Source organism: Hemitrygon akajei, chromosome 5, assembly GCF_048418815.1.
Source record: "Hemitrygon akajei chromosome 5, sHemAka1.3, whole genome shotgun sequence".
NCBI lineage: Eukaryota > Metazoa > Chordata > Chondrichthyes > Myliobatiformes > Dasyatidae > Hemitrygon > Hemitrygon akajei.
Genome location: NC_133128.1, coordinates 43645704 through 43670035, shown reverse-complemented (window position 1 = coordinate 43670035; position 24332 = coordinate 43645704). Strand labels below are relative to the sequence as shown.

The 24332-nt window shown below is 39.0% G+C and overlaps 1 protein-coding gene across 1 annotated transcript in view; it reads left to right on the top strand.

Annotated features, from left to right (window-relative positions):
* The window catches only part of LOC140727704 (extracellular calcium-sensing receptor-like), an 84404-nt gene that overhangs the window by 46711 nt on the left and 13361 nt on the right, over positions 1 to 24332 (top strand). Inside the window, 1 exon segment of the mRNA XM_073045375.1 lies at positions 1915 to 2811. Coding sequence (XP_072901476.1) covers positions 1915 to 2811 — 897 coding nt within the window.

Genomic DNA, 24332 nt, shown 5'->3' with positions numbered 1-24332 from the left:
GAAATGGCCAAATGTCCTAAGTCTGCTCCGATATCTTATGGGCATATAGTCTTCTGGTCCTGTTCTGCAATTCAAGAAAGGCTCTAAAAAAAAACAGGAAATTATAGGCCAGTGAGCCTGGCATCAGTGGTGGGAAAATTATTGGAAGATATCTGAGCAACCGGATAAGTGAGCATTTGGATTGATGTGGACTGATTAGGGATAGTCAGCTTGGCTTTGTGCATGCCTAGCTAATCCTATAGAATTTTTCGAGGAGGTTGTCAGAAAAGTTGATGAAGGCAAGGCAGTGGATGCTGTCTACTTGGAGTTTAGCAAGGCATTTGACAAGATCCTGATCAAAAGGGGAGACTGATCAAGAAATTTCAGTCACTCGGCATTCAAGTTTAGGTAGTAAATTGGATTAGACATTGTCTTTGTGGGAGAAACCAGAGAGTGGTTGGCTCTCTGTTGGGGGCCTGTGACTGGTGGAGTGCTGGAGGGATTGGTGGTGGGTCCATTGTTGGTTACCATCTATATCAATGATCTGGATAATAATGTAGTTAACAGAATCAACAAATTTGCAGATGACTCAAAGATTGGGGGAGTAGTGGACAGTGGGGAAGGCTATTAGAGTTTGCAGCAGGACCTGGACCAGCTGGAAAAATGGCTGAGAAATGGTAAATGGAATTTAATGCTGCTAAGTGCAAGCAACAAGATAGGACCAACCTGGGTAGTGAACGGTAGGACACTGTGGAGTGCGGTACAATAAAGGCTCCTGGGAATACAGGTCCATAATTCATTGAAAGTGGCGTCACAGGTAGATAGAGTCATAAAGAGAGCTTTTTGGCACTTGGCCTTCATAAATTAAAGTATCAAATACAGGAGGTGGGACGTTATGTTGAAGTTGTTTACGACATTGGTGAGGCCTTATTTGGAGTACTGTGTGCAGTTTTGGTCACCTGCCTACAGGAAAGATGTAAATAGGTTGGAAGAGTATAAGTAAAATTTACAAAGATGTTGCTGGGACTGGAGGACCTGAGTTATAAGGGAAGATTGAATAGGTTAGGACTTTATTCCTTGGAACATAAAGATTGAAAGACCTGCTAGAGGTATACAAAATTATGAGGGGTATAAAAAGGGTAAATGCAAGCAGGCTTATTGTGATCACTGAACCCATCTCATGTGGAAGCAAAACATGCTTCAGTTAACAAAAATGGATCATATTTTGGGTAAACTTTTCCTGGATTTCCACTGCTAAAGCTTGGCAGAGAGGCAATTTGCTGGAACAAATGTGTACTAAGATCTGTGCTCAGGCAACTTTCTTTATTAAAATTATATGAGAGCTGCAGTTAATTAAGACTTAGTGGACATTTACCAAATTCAAATTCCCTTAAAACTTCAAATATTCATTGGAGACTTCAAAATGCAAGAAAATCCTCAGAGTAATGTATAAGGAATATTCTTGGAAGTTTAATCAAGTCCAACTAGAAAGTAACACTCAATTCCTTTATTTTCTTGAAGTCAATTTCCCCTGATGTGTGTTACGGAACTTTGGTTGTAAATCATTGGTTATTGTTTGGGGTTCTTACGTCTTTACTGTCACTCATTCTTTGGGGCACTCTTCTGTTTACGTGGACGCTTGTGAAGAACAAGAATTTCAGGTTGTATATAGTATACATTTTCCGATATTAAATGGAGCTATTGAACTATTGGAACTATTGAAATGAAACTCAGCACTATCTATATCCCAAACTGTAATGTTGTCTTAATATCATAACTGTATATTTAAGGTAGGTTGAACTCTTGAAGTATCAGTTTTTCAAGCTGTCGGTCAATATGAATCAAATGCCCCAACCCTAACACTGAAGTGTTGATTTTAATATTGTTTAACTTTTACAGAATTGAATACTGCTGACAAATGTGTTTGTATTGAAGGTTAGTTATGCCTCTTCAAGCAGGCTCCTGAGCAACAAAAACGAGTACAAGGCTTTCCTTCGCACGATCCCCAACGATGAGCAACAGGCCACAGCAATGGCCGAGATTATCGAGCATTTCCAGTGGAACTGGGTGGGAACTCTTGCGGCCGACGATGACTATGGCCGTCCCGGAATAGATAAGTTTCGAGAAGAGGCTGTTAAGAGAGACATCTGCATTGACTTTAGCGAGTTGATTTCTCAGTACTATACACAGAAAGAGCTGGAGTTCATTGCAGATGTTATTCAGAATTCCTCAGCCAAAGTAATTGTTGTCTTTTCAAATGGCCCTGACTTGGAACCACTCATACAAGAGATAGTTCGACGAAATATAACTGATAGAATATGGCTGGCAAGTGAAGCATGGGCTAGCTCCTCACTGATAGCCAAACCAGAATACTTCCATGTTGTCGGTGGAACCATCGGATTTGCACTAAGAGCAGGACGCATCCCTGGATTCCATGAGTTTTTAAAGCAGGTTCATCCCAGCAGATCCTCTGATAACGGATTTGTCAAGGAATTCTGGGAAGAGACATTTAACTGCTACTTCACCGAGGAGTCTCTAACGCAGCTGAAAAATTCCAAAACACCATCCCATAGATTAGGATTGCATGACAACAGTGCTAAAACTGGGCATTCCCGAAGGACAACATTAAGGCGCCCATGCACTGGAGAAGAAAATATCACGAGTGTAGAGACTCCATACCTGGATTATACTCACCTCCGGATTTCATATAATGTCTACGTGGCAGTGTATTCCATTGCTCACGCTCTGCAGGACATCTATTCCTGCACTCCTGGGAAGGGGATTTTTGCAAATGGATCATGTGCGGATATAAAAAAAGTTGAGGCATGGCAGGTAAGCAAAAATTATTAATACAAACTTTAAAAGTAACTCAGGGCTGTTGCATATAACGATCAAAATAGTTACTGTACTTTCAAATATCATGCCTTGATAGCATTCAGGCTTTCCTTTAGTTGCATCTAATCAGGATGCAGAAACGTCCTAGTCATCCATTACGCAATCATGTCATGTGTCATCTGGAAACCATAGCTAATAACTGTTTCTGCAGCAGTGGAGCCTTGTGACTGTGTATTTGATCAGTGCATACCACGTTTGCACTAAAATCTTTAATTCTACTGTTTATTATAGAATTAATAAATAGCATATTGTGCTCTATAGATGCACAATATTATATCTATCGTGCTAATTTTTTTCTAATCTGTGGTAAAATAACTTTAAAATAAAGGCCTCTGTACCTCTTGATTAACCTTTGTTCAGTTGGTTGCATCCTCATTTCTGACTCGGAAGATTGTGGGCTCCAGTCCTAACCACAGAGTCTTGAGCACCAAATGTATTTGACACTTTAATGTGGAAGGGCTCACTCATCAAGAAGTCACTTTGAAAGGAGGCCCTGACTTGTCTGTTCTTTCAGATAAATGACAAAAGATCCACACTGTACAATTCTGTAGAAGAAGAATGCTATTTATCAATGTCCTGGACCAAGCTGTAATCAACATTACTCAAAATAGATCAGATAATTATCACAATGAGCTGCTGCTGTTTGGGTGATCTTACAAAATGCACCTTTTCCACGGTTACAACAGTAGCTACACCTCATAAGTACCTTTCTGGCTGTAATGCATTTTAGACCACCTAGCTTATGAAGGGTGCTGGATAAATTAAAGCACTCTCTCTTTCTTTTCTATGGTTCTGTGCTCAAAGTTCTAACCAAATAGTCAGCAAAATAAGACTTTTATATGATCTTACCATTGAAATTATTGTATATTGCTGATTATTGTACTCCTAACCATCTGCAAGCATATAAAATATTTCTCTTTCAATATTTTTATTAATATTATATAAATTGTATGAATACAACTACAAAATTCATAGGAATACAAGTAATACAAATTACACTACATTTAAATCACAGTAATGTGACCACAGTATCCCATATTCCAAATTAATCATGTAGAAAAAAAGATTGAATTATGAAATGAAATAAAATAGAATAATCGTATTTTATTAAAAAATCTACCCCCACTACCAAAATGAGCTGCTTGGTGAAAAAAAAGAAAAAAATACCTTACCATATAATATTATAATAATAATGGCTCAGATCAATACTTTAATAACAGTTCAAAGATTATGAAAGTAACTCTGAAAGGGTCCCCATAACATTAGAAAATCATGTTTAGAATCAGAAATCGAACAACGAATCTTCTCTAGATCAAGGCCCTACATAACTTCAGATAGCCATTGAACATGAGTGGGCGGGGCAGCCTCCTTCCACTTGAGCAAGATCGCCCTCCTGGCCATAAGAGACAAAAAGGCCAATACCTGCAAATTAGATGGCTTCAGTTTTGTAATACTATCCTCAACAATACCAAACATGGCAGTCGAGGGATTGGGCTTAAAACTAACATTGAGTTAGTTTTTCTGTTAGCTTAAATCTAACAGAAAAGTTTGAAATACATCTTCATAGAGTCCATATGTCTAAAGACAAGCTCTCTCATTTCTACAGATATTTCCCTCTACTATGATAGATGTACTAATGGAGTAGCCACACTAATTCATATGTTTTGGACATGTCCAAGCCTTTAAAGATTTTGGAAACATATAAAATATTTCAAATGAGTTCTCTTTCAAAATGCCTAGCTTTATGAAATAAGAAGCATTTCTAATTTCTCCAGTGTTTGTGTTGCAATTTAATTTTGAATTTCTTTTAAATACCCTTTCAGGTGTGCATACAACATATTGCTGAACCTTTTGCAGCAAGGGTGATGAGTAAAAGTCATTTACTGTTCATGCTATCTCCATTGGCAGAAAGGTTTATATACTCTGTTTCTTTATAGAAACAATATGGGAATGTTAGGATGCCTGTCAGATGATGACCAGAATGATGTTTCATACAATAACATAATAATAATGTACACATCTGCTCTGGATAATGAGCATGACTAATGCTTTCCCTCTTTACTTCTTGGACGTGGTATCAAATACATTCAGTGAACTTGGCATAGGTGAAGGCCTGCTCCTGTTCTTTTAGATCTGTAATTCACAGTAAAGAGGAAACTTCTGGCAATTGCAGCTTATGACAGAACTGCTCAGTACTCATGTTTTCAATGTTCAAAGTGATTGGCAAAGTGTTCTTCTAAACATTAGCACTGGAATTCTGCTTGGAAAGAGAATTAATCTTTTTCATTTACTTGAATTTCTATTGTGTTTTTTTCATGGTGTCTGTCATTTCTGAGGAACATAGGCTCTAGCTATGAATTGTATGTGGACAACTCACAAATCATAAGTGCAACTTGTCTAAAGCAGAGCCAATTTTCATTTGGATGAGCTGTGACAGTTGGATTGGAACACAAGCTCAAATATTACATTTACTGTTCATTCTCGGTACAATTAAATTTTGAACAACTAAAGTGCTGTCTTTTAACCCCAGGACAGAAGTCCACATTGTAACTTTGCTTTCTCCATAATGATGGAGAAAGCAGTCAGGATTAAACATTGTCATGGAGGCAGCCATTGGGTCCCTGCCCATCATCAGTTTGAGCTCTTACAGACATTCTTAGCTTGAATCTGTATGTTTATTTGAAATAGCTTCCAGTGCCATATCTGCTTCAGTTCAAAGCTTGCCACCTTACTAGCACTCAACCAGCATGGTCCCCATTACAGTATTCACAGGTACTACTAAGCATTTCTACTTTGGTTTGCTAAGAGTTTTGTAATCTTCTGTATTTTGTTTCCAAAATGTAATAGGCATTATTAGTCAAACAAAGCATGGTGGTCTCAAATGTACTATTAAACCAGTGGAAGGACTGTGCACACAAATCATTTTTTGCACCCAAACCATAGCTTCAGGTCAGGATGAATAAATGCAGATATCAAAAACTTCATGTCCGAGGCACATGTAGGTTTACACCCAAAGACCACTGTATTAGGTACATTCTGTACCCACTAAATCTGCTGCTGCAACCCATCCTCCTCAAGGTTTGAAATGTTGTGCATTCAGAGATGTTCTTCTGCAAACTATTGTTGCAATACGTGGTTATTTAAGTTACTGTTGCCTTCCTGTCAGCTTGAACCAGTCTGGCCATTCTCCTCTGACCACTCTCAGTAACTAAGCATTTACACCCACAGAACTGCCGTTTTTTTTGCTTTTCACACCATTCTCTGTAAACTTGTAAGTTCCAGGAGATCAGCAGTGTTTGCGATTCTAAAACCATGCCGCCTGCCACCAACGTTTCTTCCCCATTTTGATGTTTGGTCTGAACAGCAACTGAACCTCTTTACCATGAATTATTATTTTATGCATTGAGGTGATACCACAAGATCGGCTGATTAGATATTTGCATTAACAAGCTAGTGTACAAATGTATCTAATCAAGTGGCCACGGAGAGTATATTACTATTGCAGACTCTTTCTTTTATTTTCTTTCAGACAAACTTCTCTTCCCCACTCTAACCATTTTTCTGCACTCCATATTGCCCTTCCTCATTTCTGCTTATCACTATTAAGTTCATAAAAATCTGAGTTAAATAGATTCATGGTTTTTTCCTGCATTTACTAAGATCCCATATGCCCCAAGAAGCTACTGCACCCCCTCAAATTTCCAGAAGCTATGTGCAGTGTAAAATATCACAGCACTTACACAGACATGTGGTATGCTAATTTTAGATGATACGACATTCTGAATTTAGGTTATAGGGCATTCTGATTTTAGATGGTAGGACATTCTGGTTTTAGGTGATAGGACAATTGGATTTTAGATGATGGGGCGTGCTGATTTTAGATGATAGGGCATTTTGATTTTAGATAATAGGGCATTCTGATTTTAGATGATAGGACATTCTGATTTTAGATGATGGGGAATGCTGATTTTAGATGATAGGACTTTCTGATTTTAGATGATAGGGCATTTTGATTTTAGATGATGGGTGCTGATTTTAGATTATAGGACATTCTGATTTTAGATGATAGGACATTTTGATTTTAAATGATAGGGCATTCTGATTTTAGATGATGGGGATGCTGATTTTAGATGATAGGGCATTCTGATTTTAGATTATATGACATTCTGATTTTAGATGATGGGGATGCTGATTTTAGTTGATAGTACATTCGGATTTTAGATGATAGGGCATTTTAATTTTAGATGATAGGGCATTCTGATTTTAGGTGATGGGGATGCTGATTTTAGATGATAGGGCATTTTGATTTTAGACGATGTGGATGCTGATTTTAGATGATAGGACATTCTGATTTTAGGTGATAGGGCATTCTGATTTTAGATTATAGGACATTCTGATTTTAGATGATGGGGATTCTGATTTTAGATGATAGGACATTCTGATTTTAGATGATAGGGCATTCTGATTTTAAATGATAGGGCATTCTGATTTTAGATGATAGGGCATTTTGATTTTAGGTGATGGGGATGCTGATTTTAGATGATAGGGTATTTTGATTTTAGATGATGGGGATGCTGATTTTAGATGATAGGGCATTTTGATTTTAGATTATAGGACATTCTGATTTTAGATGATGGGGATGCTGATTTTAGATGATAGGTCATTCTGATTTTAGATTATGGGACATTCTGATCTTAGATGATGGGGATGCTGATTTTAGATGATAGGGCATTCTGATTTTTGATGATGGGGATGCTGATTTTAGATGATAGGACATTCTGATTTTAGATGATAGGGCATTTTGATTTTAGATGATAGGGCAATCTGATTTTAAATGTTAGGACATTCTGATTTTAGATGATAGGGGGCATGCTGATTTTAGATTACAGGACATTCTGATTTTAGATGATGGGGATGCTGATTTTAGATGATAGGACATTTTGATTTTAGATGATGGGGATGCTGATTTTAAATGATGGGGCATTCTGATTTTAGATGATAGGGCATTTTGATTTTAGGTGATGGGGATGCTGATTTTAGATGATAGGGCATTTTGATTTTAGACGATGGGGATGCTGATTTTAGATGATAGGACATTCTGATTTTAGGTGATAGGGCATTCTGATTTTAGATTATAGGACATTCTGATTTTAGATGATGGGGATTCTGATTTTAGATGATAGGACATTCTGATTTTAGATGATAGGGCATTCTGATTTTAGATGATAGGACATTCTGATTTTAGATGATAGGGCATTCTGATTTTAGATGATAGGACATTCTGATTTTAGATGATAGGGCATTCTGATTTTAGATGATGGGGCATGCTGATTTTAGATGATAGGGCATTTTGATTTTAGATAATAGGACATTCTGATTTTAGATGATGGGGCATGCTGATTTTAGATTATAGGACATTCTGATTTTAGATGATGGGGATGCTAATTTTAGATGATAGGACATCCTGTTTTTAGATGATAGGGCATTTTGATTTTAGATGATGGGGATGCTGATTTTAAATGATAGGACATTCTGATTTTAGATGATAGGACATTCTGATTTTAGATGATAGGGCATTCTGATTTTAGATGATTGGGATGCTGATTTTAGATGAAAGGACATTCTAATTTTAGATGATAGGGCATTTTGATTTTAGATGATCACTCATTCTGATTTTAGGTGATAGGGCATTTTGATTTTAGATGATGGGGATGCTGATTTTAGATTATAGGACATTCTGATTTTAGATTGTAGGGCATTCTGATTTTAGATGAAAGGACATTCTGATTTTAGAGTATAGGACATTCTGATTTTAGATGATAGGGCATTCTGATTTTAGATGAAAGGACATTCTGATTTTAGATGATAGGGCATTTTGATTTTAGTTGATAGGGCATTCTGATTTTAGATTATAGGACATTCTGATTTTAGATGATGGGGATGCTGATTTTAGATGATAGGACATTCTGATTTTAGATGATAGGGCATTCTGATTTTAGATGATAGGACATTCTGATTTTAGATGATAGGGCATTCTGATTTTAGATGATAGGACATTCTGATTTTAGATGATAGGGCATTTTGATTTTAGATGATGGGGATGCTGATTTTAGATGATAGGACATTTTGATTTTAGATGATGGGGATGCTGATTTTAAATGATAGGGCATTCTGATTTTAGATGATAGGGCATTTTGATTTTAGATGATGGGGATGCTCATTTGAGATGATAGGGCATTTTGATTTTAGATAATAGGACATTCTGATTTTAGATGATGGGGCATGCTGATTTTAGATGATGGGGCATTTTGATTTTAGATAATAGGACATTCTGATTTTAGATGATAGGGGCATGCTGATTTTAGATTATAGGACATTCTGATTTTAGATGATGGGGATGCTAATTTTAGATGATTGGACATGCTGATTTTAGATGATAGGGCATTTTGATTTTAGATGATGGGGATGCTGATTTTAAATGATAGGACATTCTGATTTTAGATGATAGGACATTCTGATTTTAGATGATAGGGCATTCTGATTTTAGATGATTGGGATTCTGATTTTAGATGAAAGGACATTCTGATTTTAGGTGATAGGGCATTTTGATTTTAGATGATGGGGATGCTGATTTTAGATTATAGGACATTCTGATTTTAGATTGTAGGGCATTCTGATTTTAGATGAAAGGACATTCTGATTTTAGAGTATAGGACATTCTGATTTTAGATGATAGGGCATTCTGATTTTAGATGAAAGGACATTCTGATTTTAGATGATAGGGCATTTTGATTTTAGTTGATAGGGCATTCTGATTTTAGATTATAGGACATTCTGATTTTAGATGATGGGGATGCTGATTTTAGATGATAGGACATTCTGATTTTAGATGATAGGGCATTCTGATTTTAGATGATAGGACATTCTGATTTTAGATGATAGGGCATTCTGATTTTAGATGATAGGACATTCTGATTTTAGATTATAGGGCATTCTGATTTTAGATGATCGGACTTTCTGATTTTAGATGATAGGGCATTTTGATTTTAGATGATGGGGATGCTGATTTTAGATGATAGGGCATTCTGATTTTAGATGATGGGGATTCTGATTTTAGATGAAAGGACATTCTGATTTTAGATGATAGGGCATTTTGATTTTAGATGATGGGGATGCTGATTTTAGATGAAAGGACATTCTGATTTTAGATGATAGGGTATTCTGATTTTAGATGATAGGGCATTCTGATTTTCGATGATAGGACATTCTGATTTTAGATGATAAGACAAACTGTAATGCTCATTCTGTATATATTGCTAGGGCTATATAGGGCTAGAGCTAGGGCTATAGCTAGATAGATAGATAGATAGATAGATAGATAGATAGATAGATAGATAGATAGATAGATAGATAGATAGATAGATAGATAGATAGATACTTTATTCATCCCCATGGGGAAATTCAACTTTTTTTCCAATGTCCCATACACTTGTTGTAGCAAAACTAATTACATACAATACTTAACTCAGTAAAAAATATGATATGCATCTAAATCACTATCTCAAAAAGCATTAATAATAGCTTTTAAAAAGTTCTTAAGTCCTGGTGGTAGAATTGTAAAGCCTAATGGCATTGGGGAGTATTGACCTTTTCATCCTGTCTGAGGAGCATTGCATCGATAGTAACCTGTCACTGAAACTGCTTCTCTGTCTCTGGATGGTGCTATGTAGAGGATGTTCAGACTTATCCATAATTGACCGTAGCCTACTCAACGCCCTTCGCTCAGCTACCGATGTTAAACTCTCCAGTACTTTGCCCAAGACAGAGCCCGCCTTCCTTACCAGCTTATTAAGACGTGAGGCGTCCCTCTTCTTAATGCTTCCTCCCCAACACGCCACCACAAAGAAGAGGGCGCTCTCCACAACTGACCTATAGAACATCTTCAGCATCTCACTACAGACAATGAATGACGCCAACCTTCTTAGGAAGTACAGTCGACTCTGTGCCTTCCTGCACAAGGCATCTGTGTTGGCAGTCCAGTCTAGCTTCTCGTCTAACTGTACTCCCAGATACTTGTAGGTCTTAACCTGCTCCACACATTCTCCATTAATGATCACTGGCTCCATATGAGGCCTAGATCTCCTAAAGTCCACCACCATCTCCTTGGTCTTGGTGATATTGAGACGCAGGTAGTTTGAGTTGCACCATATCACAAAGTCCTGTATCAGTTTCCTATACTCCTCCTCCTGTCCATTCCTGACACACCCCACTATGGCCGTGTCATCAGCGAACTTCTGCACATGGCAGGACTATATATATAGCTAGGGTGCCTAAGACCTTTGCATAGTACTGCAGTGATTTTATGCATTTCAATGTACTGATTCTAATATTTGTCTCTATTTTGGACTGAGAGTGGGAAGGGAGGCAGGGAGAGAGAATTCATGATTAGAAAAAGGGAAAGGGAGGGAGCAGGAAGCACCAGAGAGATACCGTAATGATCAAGACATCAACTGTTTGGAATCAAATGACCTTGCTTGGTGTATCAGGGCTAGACATGTCTGCATCTGCACCAGCCCCCGTCCCTGGCACTCCTTCTTTGTCACCTGTCTACACCCCTCCAGTGGTGCTTCACCCTGGCTATTCCCAATGTCCTTTGCTCCCACCAGATTTATAAACTCACTTTCCACTCCACGTTCTCAAATATAGTACTGATCAAAACTCTTAGGCAACCTAGCTATATATATGTTCCTAATACTTCTGTACAGTACTGTACCTACTTAACCTGTGGACTCTTCAGACAGGAATCTGCATCTATTGGTGTTGTTTTTCGTGTTCATAAAAGTAATTACACATGGAATGGTTCACTCTTGCAATCAGAACCTCCATTCTAACTTTTCTCGATCTAAGTGCTGCCTTCAACACAATGGACTACAACATTCTCCTGGTACACCATGGGAACCGGGTTGGACTCCCTGGTAGTGCCCTAACTGGTTTTGCTCATACATCTTAGAGAGAATTTTTTCGTCTGTTTTGAGGACCAGTTTTCCAAGAGATACAATGCACCTTTCAGTGTTATTCAGAGAAGCTGTCTTGGTTCCCTACTCTTCAACTTGCACTGGCTTCCCCTAGGAGACACCACTAGAGAGCACAAACTTCATTTCTACAGTTATTCAGATGACACACAATTGTACATCTTAGTTGAGCCTGATAATGATCACACCCTGTCTTCTCTGACTTCTGGAATGGCTGCTGTAATGTTTTGTAACTCCAGAAATGAATTGAAAGAAAAACACAGGAGCCCAGGATAACTTGTCTACTTAGCTTTACTTTAGTGAGGTGCTCACATAAGATGTGGTGGTGTACTGACATATGCCATTCACATACTTCTTACATATAACCCATAATGAATTACGTAAACAAAGAATGCTTAATCAAACAATATATGTACAATATTCCTCAAATATTGAATACACTACACTCCTCTCTGCTTAGCTATAAACTCCAACTCCATATAGTGTGCATCTTAATAAAGAAAAATATATAATAGAGTATACTATATTATACAACTACTATATTGACAGCCACAGCATACTAAAATTTAAATTGTCCCATTCAGGCCTATTCCTCACTGAGGAGGATTTCTTACTCTTGTGGCATAATGTCTCTCCTGATGGGGGAGGGGTAGGGTCACTCTGCTTCACTGGGGAGACTTGTGGCTAAAAAACAATCTCAGGTTCTGGTGTTTCCTCTGGGGAAGCTGTAGGAGTTGAATCTGGGACTGTAGGAAGCATTTCTGACAGCTCTGGAAAACTTTCTTCTCTAACAATTGACTCTTCTCTCCTCAACTGATCGATGTGTTGCCTCCAGATGATATCAGATGCAATCTCCACTCTATACGACAGTGGTTCAGTTCTGTCCTAAATCTTTCCAAGCACTCAACCTTGGAAAGAATTCCTGTAGCCTGCATGTGATCTAGCTCACTGGCTACTTCATCATGAATGATATAAGGAACTGAACAAGCTTTGTAACCCTTGGGTGTGGTTTTTTAATTAACACTATTTTACCTTTGATCTGCTTGAATTTTCCAAAGCCACCCTTGAACACTCCAGTACCTTTCTTAATTTGTTTTCAGTTGTCTTTCTTGCACGGGATGTAGCATGCAAATAGTGTTTTGGTTTTTAAAAAGCACAGTCAAGTTATGGTTGTCTCAGTCAATCACAGCCCCACAATTCTGACCTCCCTGCTTTTTTTTTAACCATGTACAAGCCCAATGTGGCTTGTCATTTGCTGTATTTCACAGTTATGAATGTCATTCCCACAGTAGTTATCTTTTCTCCAGTATAAGTTCTTAATTGGACATCTGCAGTTCAGTATCTTTGAAATGCCATTCAGACTCATTTTGTGAAATGACTAATTCCATTTTAATTAATTTGCCATTCACTTCTGTTGTAAGCTTTGTCTCTTATTAGTTTCCACATTGTAAATCTCAAGGGTACCCAGCCCTGTTTCATTCTCATCATTAACATCATCATTTTCATCATCAATGTGCAGATTAGTGCTCTTTTTGAAACTGCAACGTGATCGTTTTTACTCTTCTCCGTGCAGTCCATTTATTTTGTCTGCCCTACATTCTCTTTGTTTGTCCACTAATTTGTTGCATTTCTGCAAGTTTTGCCTTTAAACCTGCATTGGCCTAGTGTATGTAAGACCCTGACACAATGGTAACACAATTCGTTCAATGTCAATAAGACCAAGGAGCTAATTATTGCCTTCAGGAGGAGGAAACCAGAGGTTCATGAGCCAGGCCTCATTGGAGGATCAAAGATAGAGAGGGTCAGCAACTTTAAATTCCTCGGTGTTCTCATTTTGGAGGATTTGTCTTGGGCCCCGTACACAAATGCAATTACAAAGTAAGCATGGCAGTGTCTTTACTTCCTTAGGAGCCTGTGAATATTTGACATGACATCTAAAACTTTGAAAAACTTCTATAGATGTGTGGTGGAGAGTATATTGACTGGCTGCATCACGGCCTAGCATGGAAACAACTATGCCCTTGAATAGAAAATTCTACAAAAAGTAGTGGATACGGCCCAGCCCATCATGCATAAAACCTTCTGCACCATTGAGAACATCTACATGAAGCTTTGTCGCAGAAAAGCAGCATACACCATCAGGGACACCCGCAACCCACTTCACGCTCCCTTCTCACTGCTATCATTGGGAAGAATTGTACAGGAGCCTCAGGACTCACACCACCAGGTTCAGGAACAGTTATTCCCCCTCAACCATCAGGCTCTTGAACCAAAAGAGATAACTTCACTCAACTTCAGTTAACCCATCACTGAAATGTTCCCGCAACCTATGGACTAACTCTCAAGGCCTCTTCATCTCATGTTCTAAATACTTATTGCTTATTTATTTATTATTATTACTTCGTTCTTTTTTGTGTTTGCACAGTTTGTGTCTTTTGCACATTGGTTAAACACCCAAGTTGGTGTGTTCTTTCATTGATTCTATTATGGCTTTACTGAGTAAGCCTGCAAAAAAATCTCAGGGTTGTAAATGGTGACATACATGCACTTCGATAATAAATTTACTGTCAACCTTAACATTCTGAATCAGAACGTGTAGTAAGTGGCTAGAGATTTCAGCAATCAATGGACTGAATTTAATGAGAATTTCAAAGCAAACATTCAGTAAATAAATTGCTTGCATTATATTGACCCAGAGGGGATAGTTCCACTCTACCTTACTTGCCACATCACTGGACTGTTTACCACAACCTATGGACTCACTTTCAAAGACTCTTTATCTCATGTTCGGGACGTTTGTTGTTATTATTATTCTTTTCTACTTGCACAGTCCATGGCACTGGTTGTCTGCCCTGTTTACTGCAGTCTTTTATTGATTCCATTATGGTTACTGGATTTTTGAGTATGCCTGCAAGAAAACAAATCTCAGGATTGAACACGGTGACAAATATGTACTTTGATAATAAAGTTACTTCGAATTTATTTAACTTGTTTTTATCTATATCTTTTTGTCTTTTATTCTTATTTTTAATTTTATTTTCATGCGCATTTTATCCCATTGTAAAGCACTTCGAACTACATTGTCTGTATGATGTTACGGATTCAGCAACAATAAATGTATGAGTGAGGCAGGGTTTTTTATAACAATTAACACATTTATTAAACACTGAAAACAAACCCCCCAAAAGTAAACAAATCACTAATGTAACCAGAAATCAGTTGCTGTGCGGCAGCTTAAACAGTTCCTAAAGCAAGGAAGCTAAAACAGTTCTTAAAGCGATGTTGCAAAAACAGTTCTTCAAAGTAGTATTGCAAAAGTTCAAAATGCTTACAGTCCATTTAAGGGAGAGACTTTTTAAGACGATTTAAATTCTCTTTCACGTCGTGTTGTTGTGATTCCCAGTCGAACTACTTTTCCCACGAAGAATTTTACGGAGATGAAATGTAACGGCTTAAAGGCACTGACCTTTCCTTTACAACACTGTACTCAATCCTTTCTGCTATTCACAGGGATTAACATGAGCACAGTCAACGAATTCCTTCCGAATGAGGATCAAACAAGGTCGAACCTGTTTCACCGTCGAAATTGACTCTCCTCGATCTTTTAACTCCCGAACTCCAATCTTCACTCTCCACTGATTCTCAACTAGCATTATTATAAAGAAACTGCTGGCAATGACCTTTTAAACTTTAGGCATTAGATAAAACTTCATCTTTCAACTAAACTGCGTCATAACATTAAATCACGCAGTGGCATGAAGTCAACATGGCAAATCCAGCCACGAACTGCCCCTCCTCACAGGGAGGGGTCCTCCTCTTATACCCTGTAAAAAAAACCTGTCACATGACCTCTACTGGCGGGAAAATGACGTCACTCCACCATCACAAGACCATTACCTCAAGTCCAGTATAGCTTCAACCCCTGTCATGTGACAAGGGTACCACTTCCCGTGTCACGGGTACGTAACAATGAAGAGTTCTCTATAAATACGATATTATTATTATCTCTCAGCTAAAGTTGGTAAAACTTGAGGTGCAGGCGTAGCCAAACACCTTCATTTGTCAATTGCTAGGAACTTTCAGACAATTTTAGTAGTGTTTAGTACTGTTGCTTTCCGAAGTTTTCCATAGATATTGCTGTATAGCCCTAATTGTTTAATGCTACTGTGTAGTGACTTTAGGATGACACCAGTTGTAGATATTACTAAAGGGACAATGTATATCCTGTTCATGTACCAAAGTCTTTCGATATCCTCTTTTAACTCAGCATATCTCTGGTGATTTTCACTTATCGATTTTTGTAAATTATGTGTGTTTGGAATGGCTGTATCTATTAAATAAGTTGTTCTTGCTTGTTTATCTTGTATAATCACATCCGGACGGTTATTATGGATTGCCCGATCTGTAATAACTGATCAGTCATAATATAATTTGTGGTATTCTTTGACTCTAAAACAGGATTATTATTATTATTTCTGGTTAACATCAGCCTACTGGGCATACCACTAAAATGTAATTGGCGTGAAATAATCTTGAACATCATAAGAAAAGAATTCAGTCAAGACATAATAGTAATATTGCAGGAAACATAAACTTGGTTGACATCTTCTGTTCATTACTGGAGTTGATGTTGTAGATTGAATATGATGTGGTAGAAATTAACACTTAGTTGTCAACTAACATTCCATCCTTGGTCCCTACCTACCCACAGTCTCTAATTCTTCAGAGGTTATCAGGAGCCTCAAGTTGTAAGTCAAAGAATGCTTTCACAATGCATTTTAAGTGATAGTCCACTTAGTTTACATTCATATCTTATAATGATCAAATAATGCAGTTTATAAATATTTAACCTATTGTTTTATGTTATTTAACTAAATTCATTAACAAATGATTTATAAAAGAAAACATATAAATGAAAATCTGTATAATGCACAGTGATGGGTTAATGACCAAAGGGTGGGCTAATCTATGTTACCTCCTGTAAAGTCACAGATATTTATTTACACCAGACCTGTATGGTATAATTTCTCACCCATCACTCTCCACTACCCCCAAAGAAACTCTCCTGGGTCTCACGGCATTATTTGATTATTATAAACTATGAAAGTAAACGAAGTGAACCATCATTTAAAATGTATTGTGAAAGCATTCTTTTATGAACAAAGGCCTTCAATGTAGGTGAGGAGGTTTTCAACTGCTAAGAAGAAGCAATAATTGCTAACATATTTTGTAAATTTTAGAAAAATAGGATACTGTCAGGATGGATCTATATAGAGACTCTCAAAAGCAGAGGTGGAGGAGTATGCTTCATGATCAACCCTTCTTCATTCACAAATATATCAGTGCTGTCCCAATTCTGCTCACCAGACCTGGAATATCTCGCAGTTAAGTGTCGTCCACGGGAGAATTCTGGGATCATTTTAGTAGTGGTATACATTCCATCTCAGGCCAATGTCAACCAGGCTTTAGATGATCTGAGCAATGGGATCAACATGCACAAAGCAGCACACCCTAACGCCTTCACCATCGTTTTAGGAGATTTTAACCAGGCCAGTCTGAAAAAATCACTAAGCAGTTACCATCAACAGATCACTTGCAATACCAGAGGAAACAACACACTGGACCACTGTTACATACATCATCATCAAGAATGCCTATGATGCTATTCCACGCCTTCACTTCGGGAAGTCTGATCACCTGGCTGTACTTCTACTCCCTGAGTATCGGCAGAGACTGAAGACTGCAGCACCAGCAGTGAGGACCAAGAAGGTTTGGACAAGGGAAGCACAGGAGCACCTACAGGACTGCTTTGAGTTGGTGGACTGGACTGTATTCAGAGATTCATCTTTGAACCTGGATGAGCATGCTGCAGTTGTCACCGACTTCATTAAAACCTGTGTGGATGAGTGTGTGCCCACAAAGACTTGCTGTACATTCCCAGACCAAATGCTGTGGATGAACCAGGAGGTACGTCGTCTGCTGAAGGCTAGATCTGTGGCATTCGAGTCTGGTGACCCAGGCCTGTACCAGAAAACCAGGTATGATTTGCAGAGGGCTATTTCAAGGACAAAGAGACAATTTTGAATGAGGTTGGAGGTGACATCGGATGTACAACAACTCTGGCAGGGTCTGCAAGCCATTACTTCCTACAAAGCGAAACCCAATAGTATGAATGGCAGCAATGCTTCACTACCAGATGAACTCAATACCTTCTATGCTTGGAAGGGAGAACACAAGTACAGCTGTGAAGATTATTGCTGCACCTGATGACCCTGTGATCTCCATCTCAAAGGCCAATGTTAGGCTGTCTTTAAAGGGGGTGAACCCTCACAAGGTGGAAGGTCCTGATGGGGACCTGGTAAGGCTCTGAAAACTTGTGCTAACCAACTAGCGGGAGTATTCAAGGACATTTTCAACCTCTCACTGCTATGGGCAGAAGTTCCCACTTGCTTCAAAAAGGCAGCAATTATACCGGTGCCTAAGAAGAGTAATGTGAACATGAGGAAATCTTCAGATGCTGGAAATTCAAGCAACACACACAAAACGCTGGTAGAACGCAGCAGGCCAGGCAGCATCTATAGTCTTCTTCCTATAGATGCTGCCTGGCCTGCTGCATTCCACCAGCATTTTGTGTGTGTTGCAAGAGTAATGTGAGCTGCCTTAATGACTATCGCCCGGTAGCATTCACATCGACAGTGATGAAATGCTTTGAGAGGTTGGTCATGACTAGACTGAACTCCTGCCTCAGCAAGGACCTGGACCCATTGCAATTTGCAATAGGTTAATGGCAGATGCAGTCTCAATGGCTCTCCACACGGCTTTAGACCAAGATCTCTGAGGATCTAACCTGGTCCCAACATATCAATGCAATTATAAAGAAGGCAAGACAGCGACTATACTTCATTAGGAGTTTGAAGAGATTTAGCACGTCAACAAATGCACTCAAAAACTTCTATAGATGTACTGTGGGGAGCATTCTGATGGGCTGCATTACTGTCTGGTATGGGGGGGGGGGGGGGCTACTCCACAAGACCAAAAGAAGCATGTAGTTGGTTGGTTCCATCTTGGGTACTGGCCTACAAAGTACCCAGGACATGTTCAGGGAGCGGTGTCTCAGAAAGGCAGCGTCCATTATTAAGGACCTCCAGCACCCAGGGCACGCTCTTTTCTCACTGTTATCATCAGGTAGGAAGTACAGAAGCCTGAAGGCACACACTCAATGATTCAGGAACAGCTCCTTCCCCTCTGCCATCCGATTCCTAAATGGACATTGAACTCATGAACACTACCTCACTTTTTTAACATATATAATTTCTGTTTTTTTGCATGATTTTTAATCTATTCGATATACATATACTTTAATTGGTTTACTTATTTAATTTGTTATTATTATTTTTCCCTCTTCTTCTGTATTATGTATTGCATTGAACTGCTGCTAAGTTAACAAAGTTCACGACACATACCAGCGATAATAAACCTGATTCTGAAATAGTATCAGTTCACCATTTTAAAAACAGTAATGATTGCAATATTAATAAGTTAAAATAACTCCTATTGAATTCTCTCTGCTAGTGAAATCCACGGCCTCTCTGGATGTTACTTGCTGAATTTCTCCATCTCTCTTAATTCTTTGACCATATTTTTGGTCATTCATTCTAATGTCACTTACATAGTTCAAGGTTAATTTTTGTTAATTAACCCTCTTGTGAAACACTTTGGAATATTTTGTTACTTTAAAACTGCTACATTAACATAACTTGTCATACCTAAGTTTAACATACTATAAAGCTTATGTGATCTAGAGAACCAAACATACAAACACATTTTCTGTATTCAGGAGAGTTCACTTGATATACGATGCAGCTTGTCCAACTGATTTTACCGAATTACATGTAGTTGTCAGCTTGATTTTAGATTGAATTAAGTGATGAATAGCAAATTATTAAAATTAAACTGCTTTAATTAATGCTGCTACAAATATTAAACATGGCTATTTTTAATACCTGTCTGGTCCATTTCCTCCTTTGTTACCTAACAGTCTCTAGAGTTTAAATACAAGCTGTAAATTGGTAGAGTAGTTCCTAATGTAACATTGTGCTTGAGTATTCTAAATAGCCACTCTAATGGACTTTCTCAGTCATAGAATTATACAGCATTGAAATGGGCCCTTTGCCCCATTATGTATGTGCCAGCATTTCTGCACGTACACATTAATCCCAGTTGCTCACCCTAAGTCTGTAACCTTCTATGTTTTGCCTATTTAATTGCATCTAAAAGTCTCTTAAACGTAGTGAATGGGATTCACCTCTTCCTAACAATTCTGTTAAAAAAAACTTTACCCTCAAACGACCTTTAAAATATTTCCTCTCACCTTAAACCTAAAACCCATGACCTCTTGTCTTTCCTATCCCAGTCATGGAAAGAAGATTCTATCTACCTACACTTCTCATCATCTAAGATATTTCTATCAGGCCATTACACAACACCCACTCCAGAATTGCCATTCTCAACCACAAGCTGCAGTAAAAAGCTATCTTGTGGGCATTCTACAGATTCCCTCTTCTGGGATCCAGCACCTACCGGATTTTCCCAATCTACCTGCATATTGAAATCCCCGATGATGATTGTAACATTGCCCTTTTTACATGCCTTTTCCATCTCTGTTGTAATTTGTAGCCCACTTCCTGGCTATTGTTCACTGGCCTGTATATAATTCCCATCAGGGTCTTTTTATCTTTAGAGTTTTCTAACTCTACCCACAAGGATTCTACACCTTCTGATCCTATGTCCCCTCTTTCTAAGGATATGATTTCATGGTCCACAAGTAGAATTACCTCACCCCTTCTGCGTACCTGCCTGTCCTTTTGATACAATGTGTATCCTTGGATGTTAAGCTCCCAACTTTGATCTTCTTTCAGCCACAACTCAGAGATGCCAGTAACGTCATATCTGCCGATATCTAACAAGTTTAGTTAATTATTTATTGAAATACAGTGCAGAATAGGCCCTTCTGGCCCTTCCAGCCAGGCCGCCCAGCAATCCCCCAATCTAATCTGAGCCTAATCATAGGACAATTTACAATGACCAATCAACAGGTATGTCTTTGAACTGTGGGTGGAAACTGGATCACTGGGAGGAAACCCACGTGGTTATGGGGAGAACGTACAGACTCCTTACAGGCAGCGGTGGGAATTGAACCCAGGTCACCTGTACTGTAAAGTTTTATGTTAACCACTATGCTACCATGCCACCCCACCAACCTTATTCCGCCTACTGTGTTGCATTCAAATATAATTCCTTCAGTGCTGTATTCATGACCCTCTTTTTGATTGTGATCCCATCATATTTTAATTCATACCACTGACTGCAATTTTGCCCTGTCATCTACCTGTCCTTCCTCACAGTCTCACTACACACTGCATCGAGTTGTACACCAACTACTCCACCGAGTCCTATCACTTCAGTTCTCATCTCCTGACAAATTAGATTAAACCCTCCTCAACCCCTATAGCAAAACTGCCCCCAAGGATATTGGTCCCCCTTGGGTTCAGGTGTACCCCGTCCTCTTTGTGCAGGGCATACCTTTACCAGAACAGATCCCAATGATCCAGAAATCTGAAACACTGCTCCCTGTACCAATTTCTTAGCCAAGCAATCATCTGCCAAATCATCCTATTTGTAACCTCACTGGCATGTGGCACAGGTAGCAACCCAGATATTCCTACCCCTGGAGGTCCAACTTTTCAGCTTCTGTATAACTCCCTATACTCTCTCTTCAGGACCTCCTCCCTTTTCCTAAGTTGTTAGTACCAATCTGTACCATGAATTCTGGCCGTTCCCATTCCCCTTTAGATTTCCAGTGACCTGATCTGAGACATCCTTGACCCTGGCGCCTGGGAAGCTACATACCATTCAAGTGTCTCTTTCGCATTCACAGAATCTGCTCTCTGCTCCTCTAATTATGAAATCCCCTATCACTACTGCACTCCCCTTCTTCCCCCTTCCCTCCTGAGCCAGAGCCAGATAGTACCAGAGACCATTTCACTGCAGCTTCCCCCAGTGGGTCATCACCCCCCAACACTATCCAAAGCCAGGTATTACTGAGGGGAACAGCCACAGGGGTATTCAGCACCGGCTGCCTATTCCCTTTCTCTCTCCTGACAGTCACCCAGGAACCTGCTCCTGCAACTTAAGGTGATTACTTCCCTGTAGCTCCCGTCTATCACCTCCTCATTTTCTCGTATGTGCCGAACGTCATCCAGCTCTTTAACAGGGTCTCTAAGGAGCTGCAGCTTGATGCACTTTGTGCAGATGTAATTCTCAGGGAGACTGGAAGTCTCACAAATTTCCCACGTCTCACACAAAGAACGTACCACTTCCTCCCAATCCAATCACCGTGCACCAGCTATCTACCAACAGAGAAAAAACAGCTTGCTTACTTACTTAGAAGCTCCACCTGCACATGCCCAAGCCTACTCTTGCCAAAGCCAGACCGACCGCTGAGAGATGGTGATTGGGAAGAGCTGTCAGCATGTTAGACTGCAATAAAATGATATCGTGAAATGGAAAATATTCTTTCATCACTGAAAGGAAAGGAACAAAACGAGTCTAATCGAGGCAGATAAAATCAGAAGTGGAATAACATAGAACTAACCCTAAAGATTGTTCTGTTGGTTCTGACTGGGAAAGCACGAGGGCATTGTGAAATAGGCTAGATTTAGGTGTTGTCAGGAAACAAATCTTCACATGAGGAATGAGTCACAAATAAGACAAAATCTATTGAGTACATAAACTTAAGGAGTAAAAGTAGTAGAAGGCCATTCAGCCCCTCTCCTCACGGAACTTAAAAGGCAATCTCTTCCTGGTCTTACCTCTTAAAATTCTCATGAAATGGTTACCAGCTAGAGGCAAGAACTCTGGTTTAATTTAGGAACCAATTAAACTGTAGATTCCCTAGAAGGCAAGAACCACTTGAATTGAATTAATTACCTCAGTAGTCACAGAGGCAACTACAGTATCTCAGGCTTCATCCTGAATGCCAAGCAACTGAACCTTCTTGACCATGCATGGATTCAACCAACCGCGGATCGGGAAAACCCAGAAGTTCTCTCTCCAGCACTTGTTTGAGCTATTTTTTTCTTGTCATTATTCCCCAAACAATAGAGTATAGAAACTATTTACATAGCATTTACATTGTATTAGGTATTATAAGTAATCTAGAGATGATTTAGAAGTACAGGCAGTCCCCAGGTTATGAATGAGTTCCATTCCTGAGTCTGTCTTTAAGTCAGATTTGAAGTCGGAACAGGTACATCCGGTATTATTTAGCGTCAGTTAGTCAAACGTTTTTCTTAGTATATAGTAAATATTTTACCTTTCTATGCATATAAAACACTTAAGAAACATACGTATTTCAATAATTAAACCACTGCGTTGCTTAGTAATAATTGTAACTTTCATCGGGGTAGGACCTTTCACATACTCCATTAAAATTGTTCCGATCGTTGACCGACTGTAGCCTAACGCTTTTCCAATGACCAATGGTGTTTCACCTCTTTCCGATTGCTTTTATGCTTCCACTTTATTTTCAATCATGATCATCATTATTTTCATGAACAGAAACACTGCGGATTCAGAGCTGCGTCAGGTCCTAAGGTCCACCTCACTAAAATGGGTTAAATAAAGTCCGGGGTTCCACTGGGTCCTAAAGACCACTGCATTGAGACAGGTTAAATAAGGGACTTGAGCATCCGTGTTTTTTGGTATCCGCGGGGGGTCCCGGAACCAATCCCCCGCGGATAAGGAGGGCCGACTGTATGTCAAAGGGATTGCTGAACTCCATGTAGACAATACCCACTTGCTTCAGCAACTTTCCTACTAACCTCCTTGAAAAACTATGTAACACTGATAAGACCAACTGTACCTCACACAAATCCATGGTGACTATCCCTAGTCAGTCCCTGTCAGTAATGTATTGTGTGAGTATTCATAGGTCAGAGTGCGTATGACATCAGGATGTGGGCAAGAAAAATGGAAGTCTGTTGAATAAATGTGGTTGTTCAATCTACAGCGGTGTCTGAGTCACATCAATACTACATGGTGTCAGAAGAAATCGCGAAAAAAAAAGAAGAGAAGACACGTAAAATATGTCACAGTTACAACCACCGTCAAGTTTAAGCCTACAAGGTAATCTTGCTGAGAACTGGAAAATATGGATCCAGAAGTTCGAGCTGTTTTGCACCGGTAGCGGCGTAGCTGAAAAGACGGAGAAAGTGCAATGTGTTACGTTTCTGCATGTGGCGGGGGAAGAGGCAATAAAGGTTTGCAACACGTTTGTCTTCCAAGATGATGAGCAAGATAAAATTGAAGTGTTGAAGAAAAAGTTTCAAGATTACTGCGAACCGAGAAAAAAACCTACCGTACATC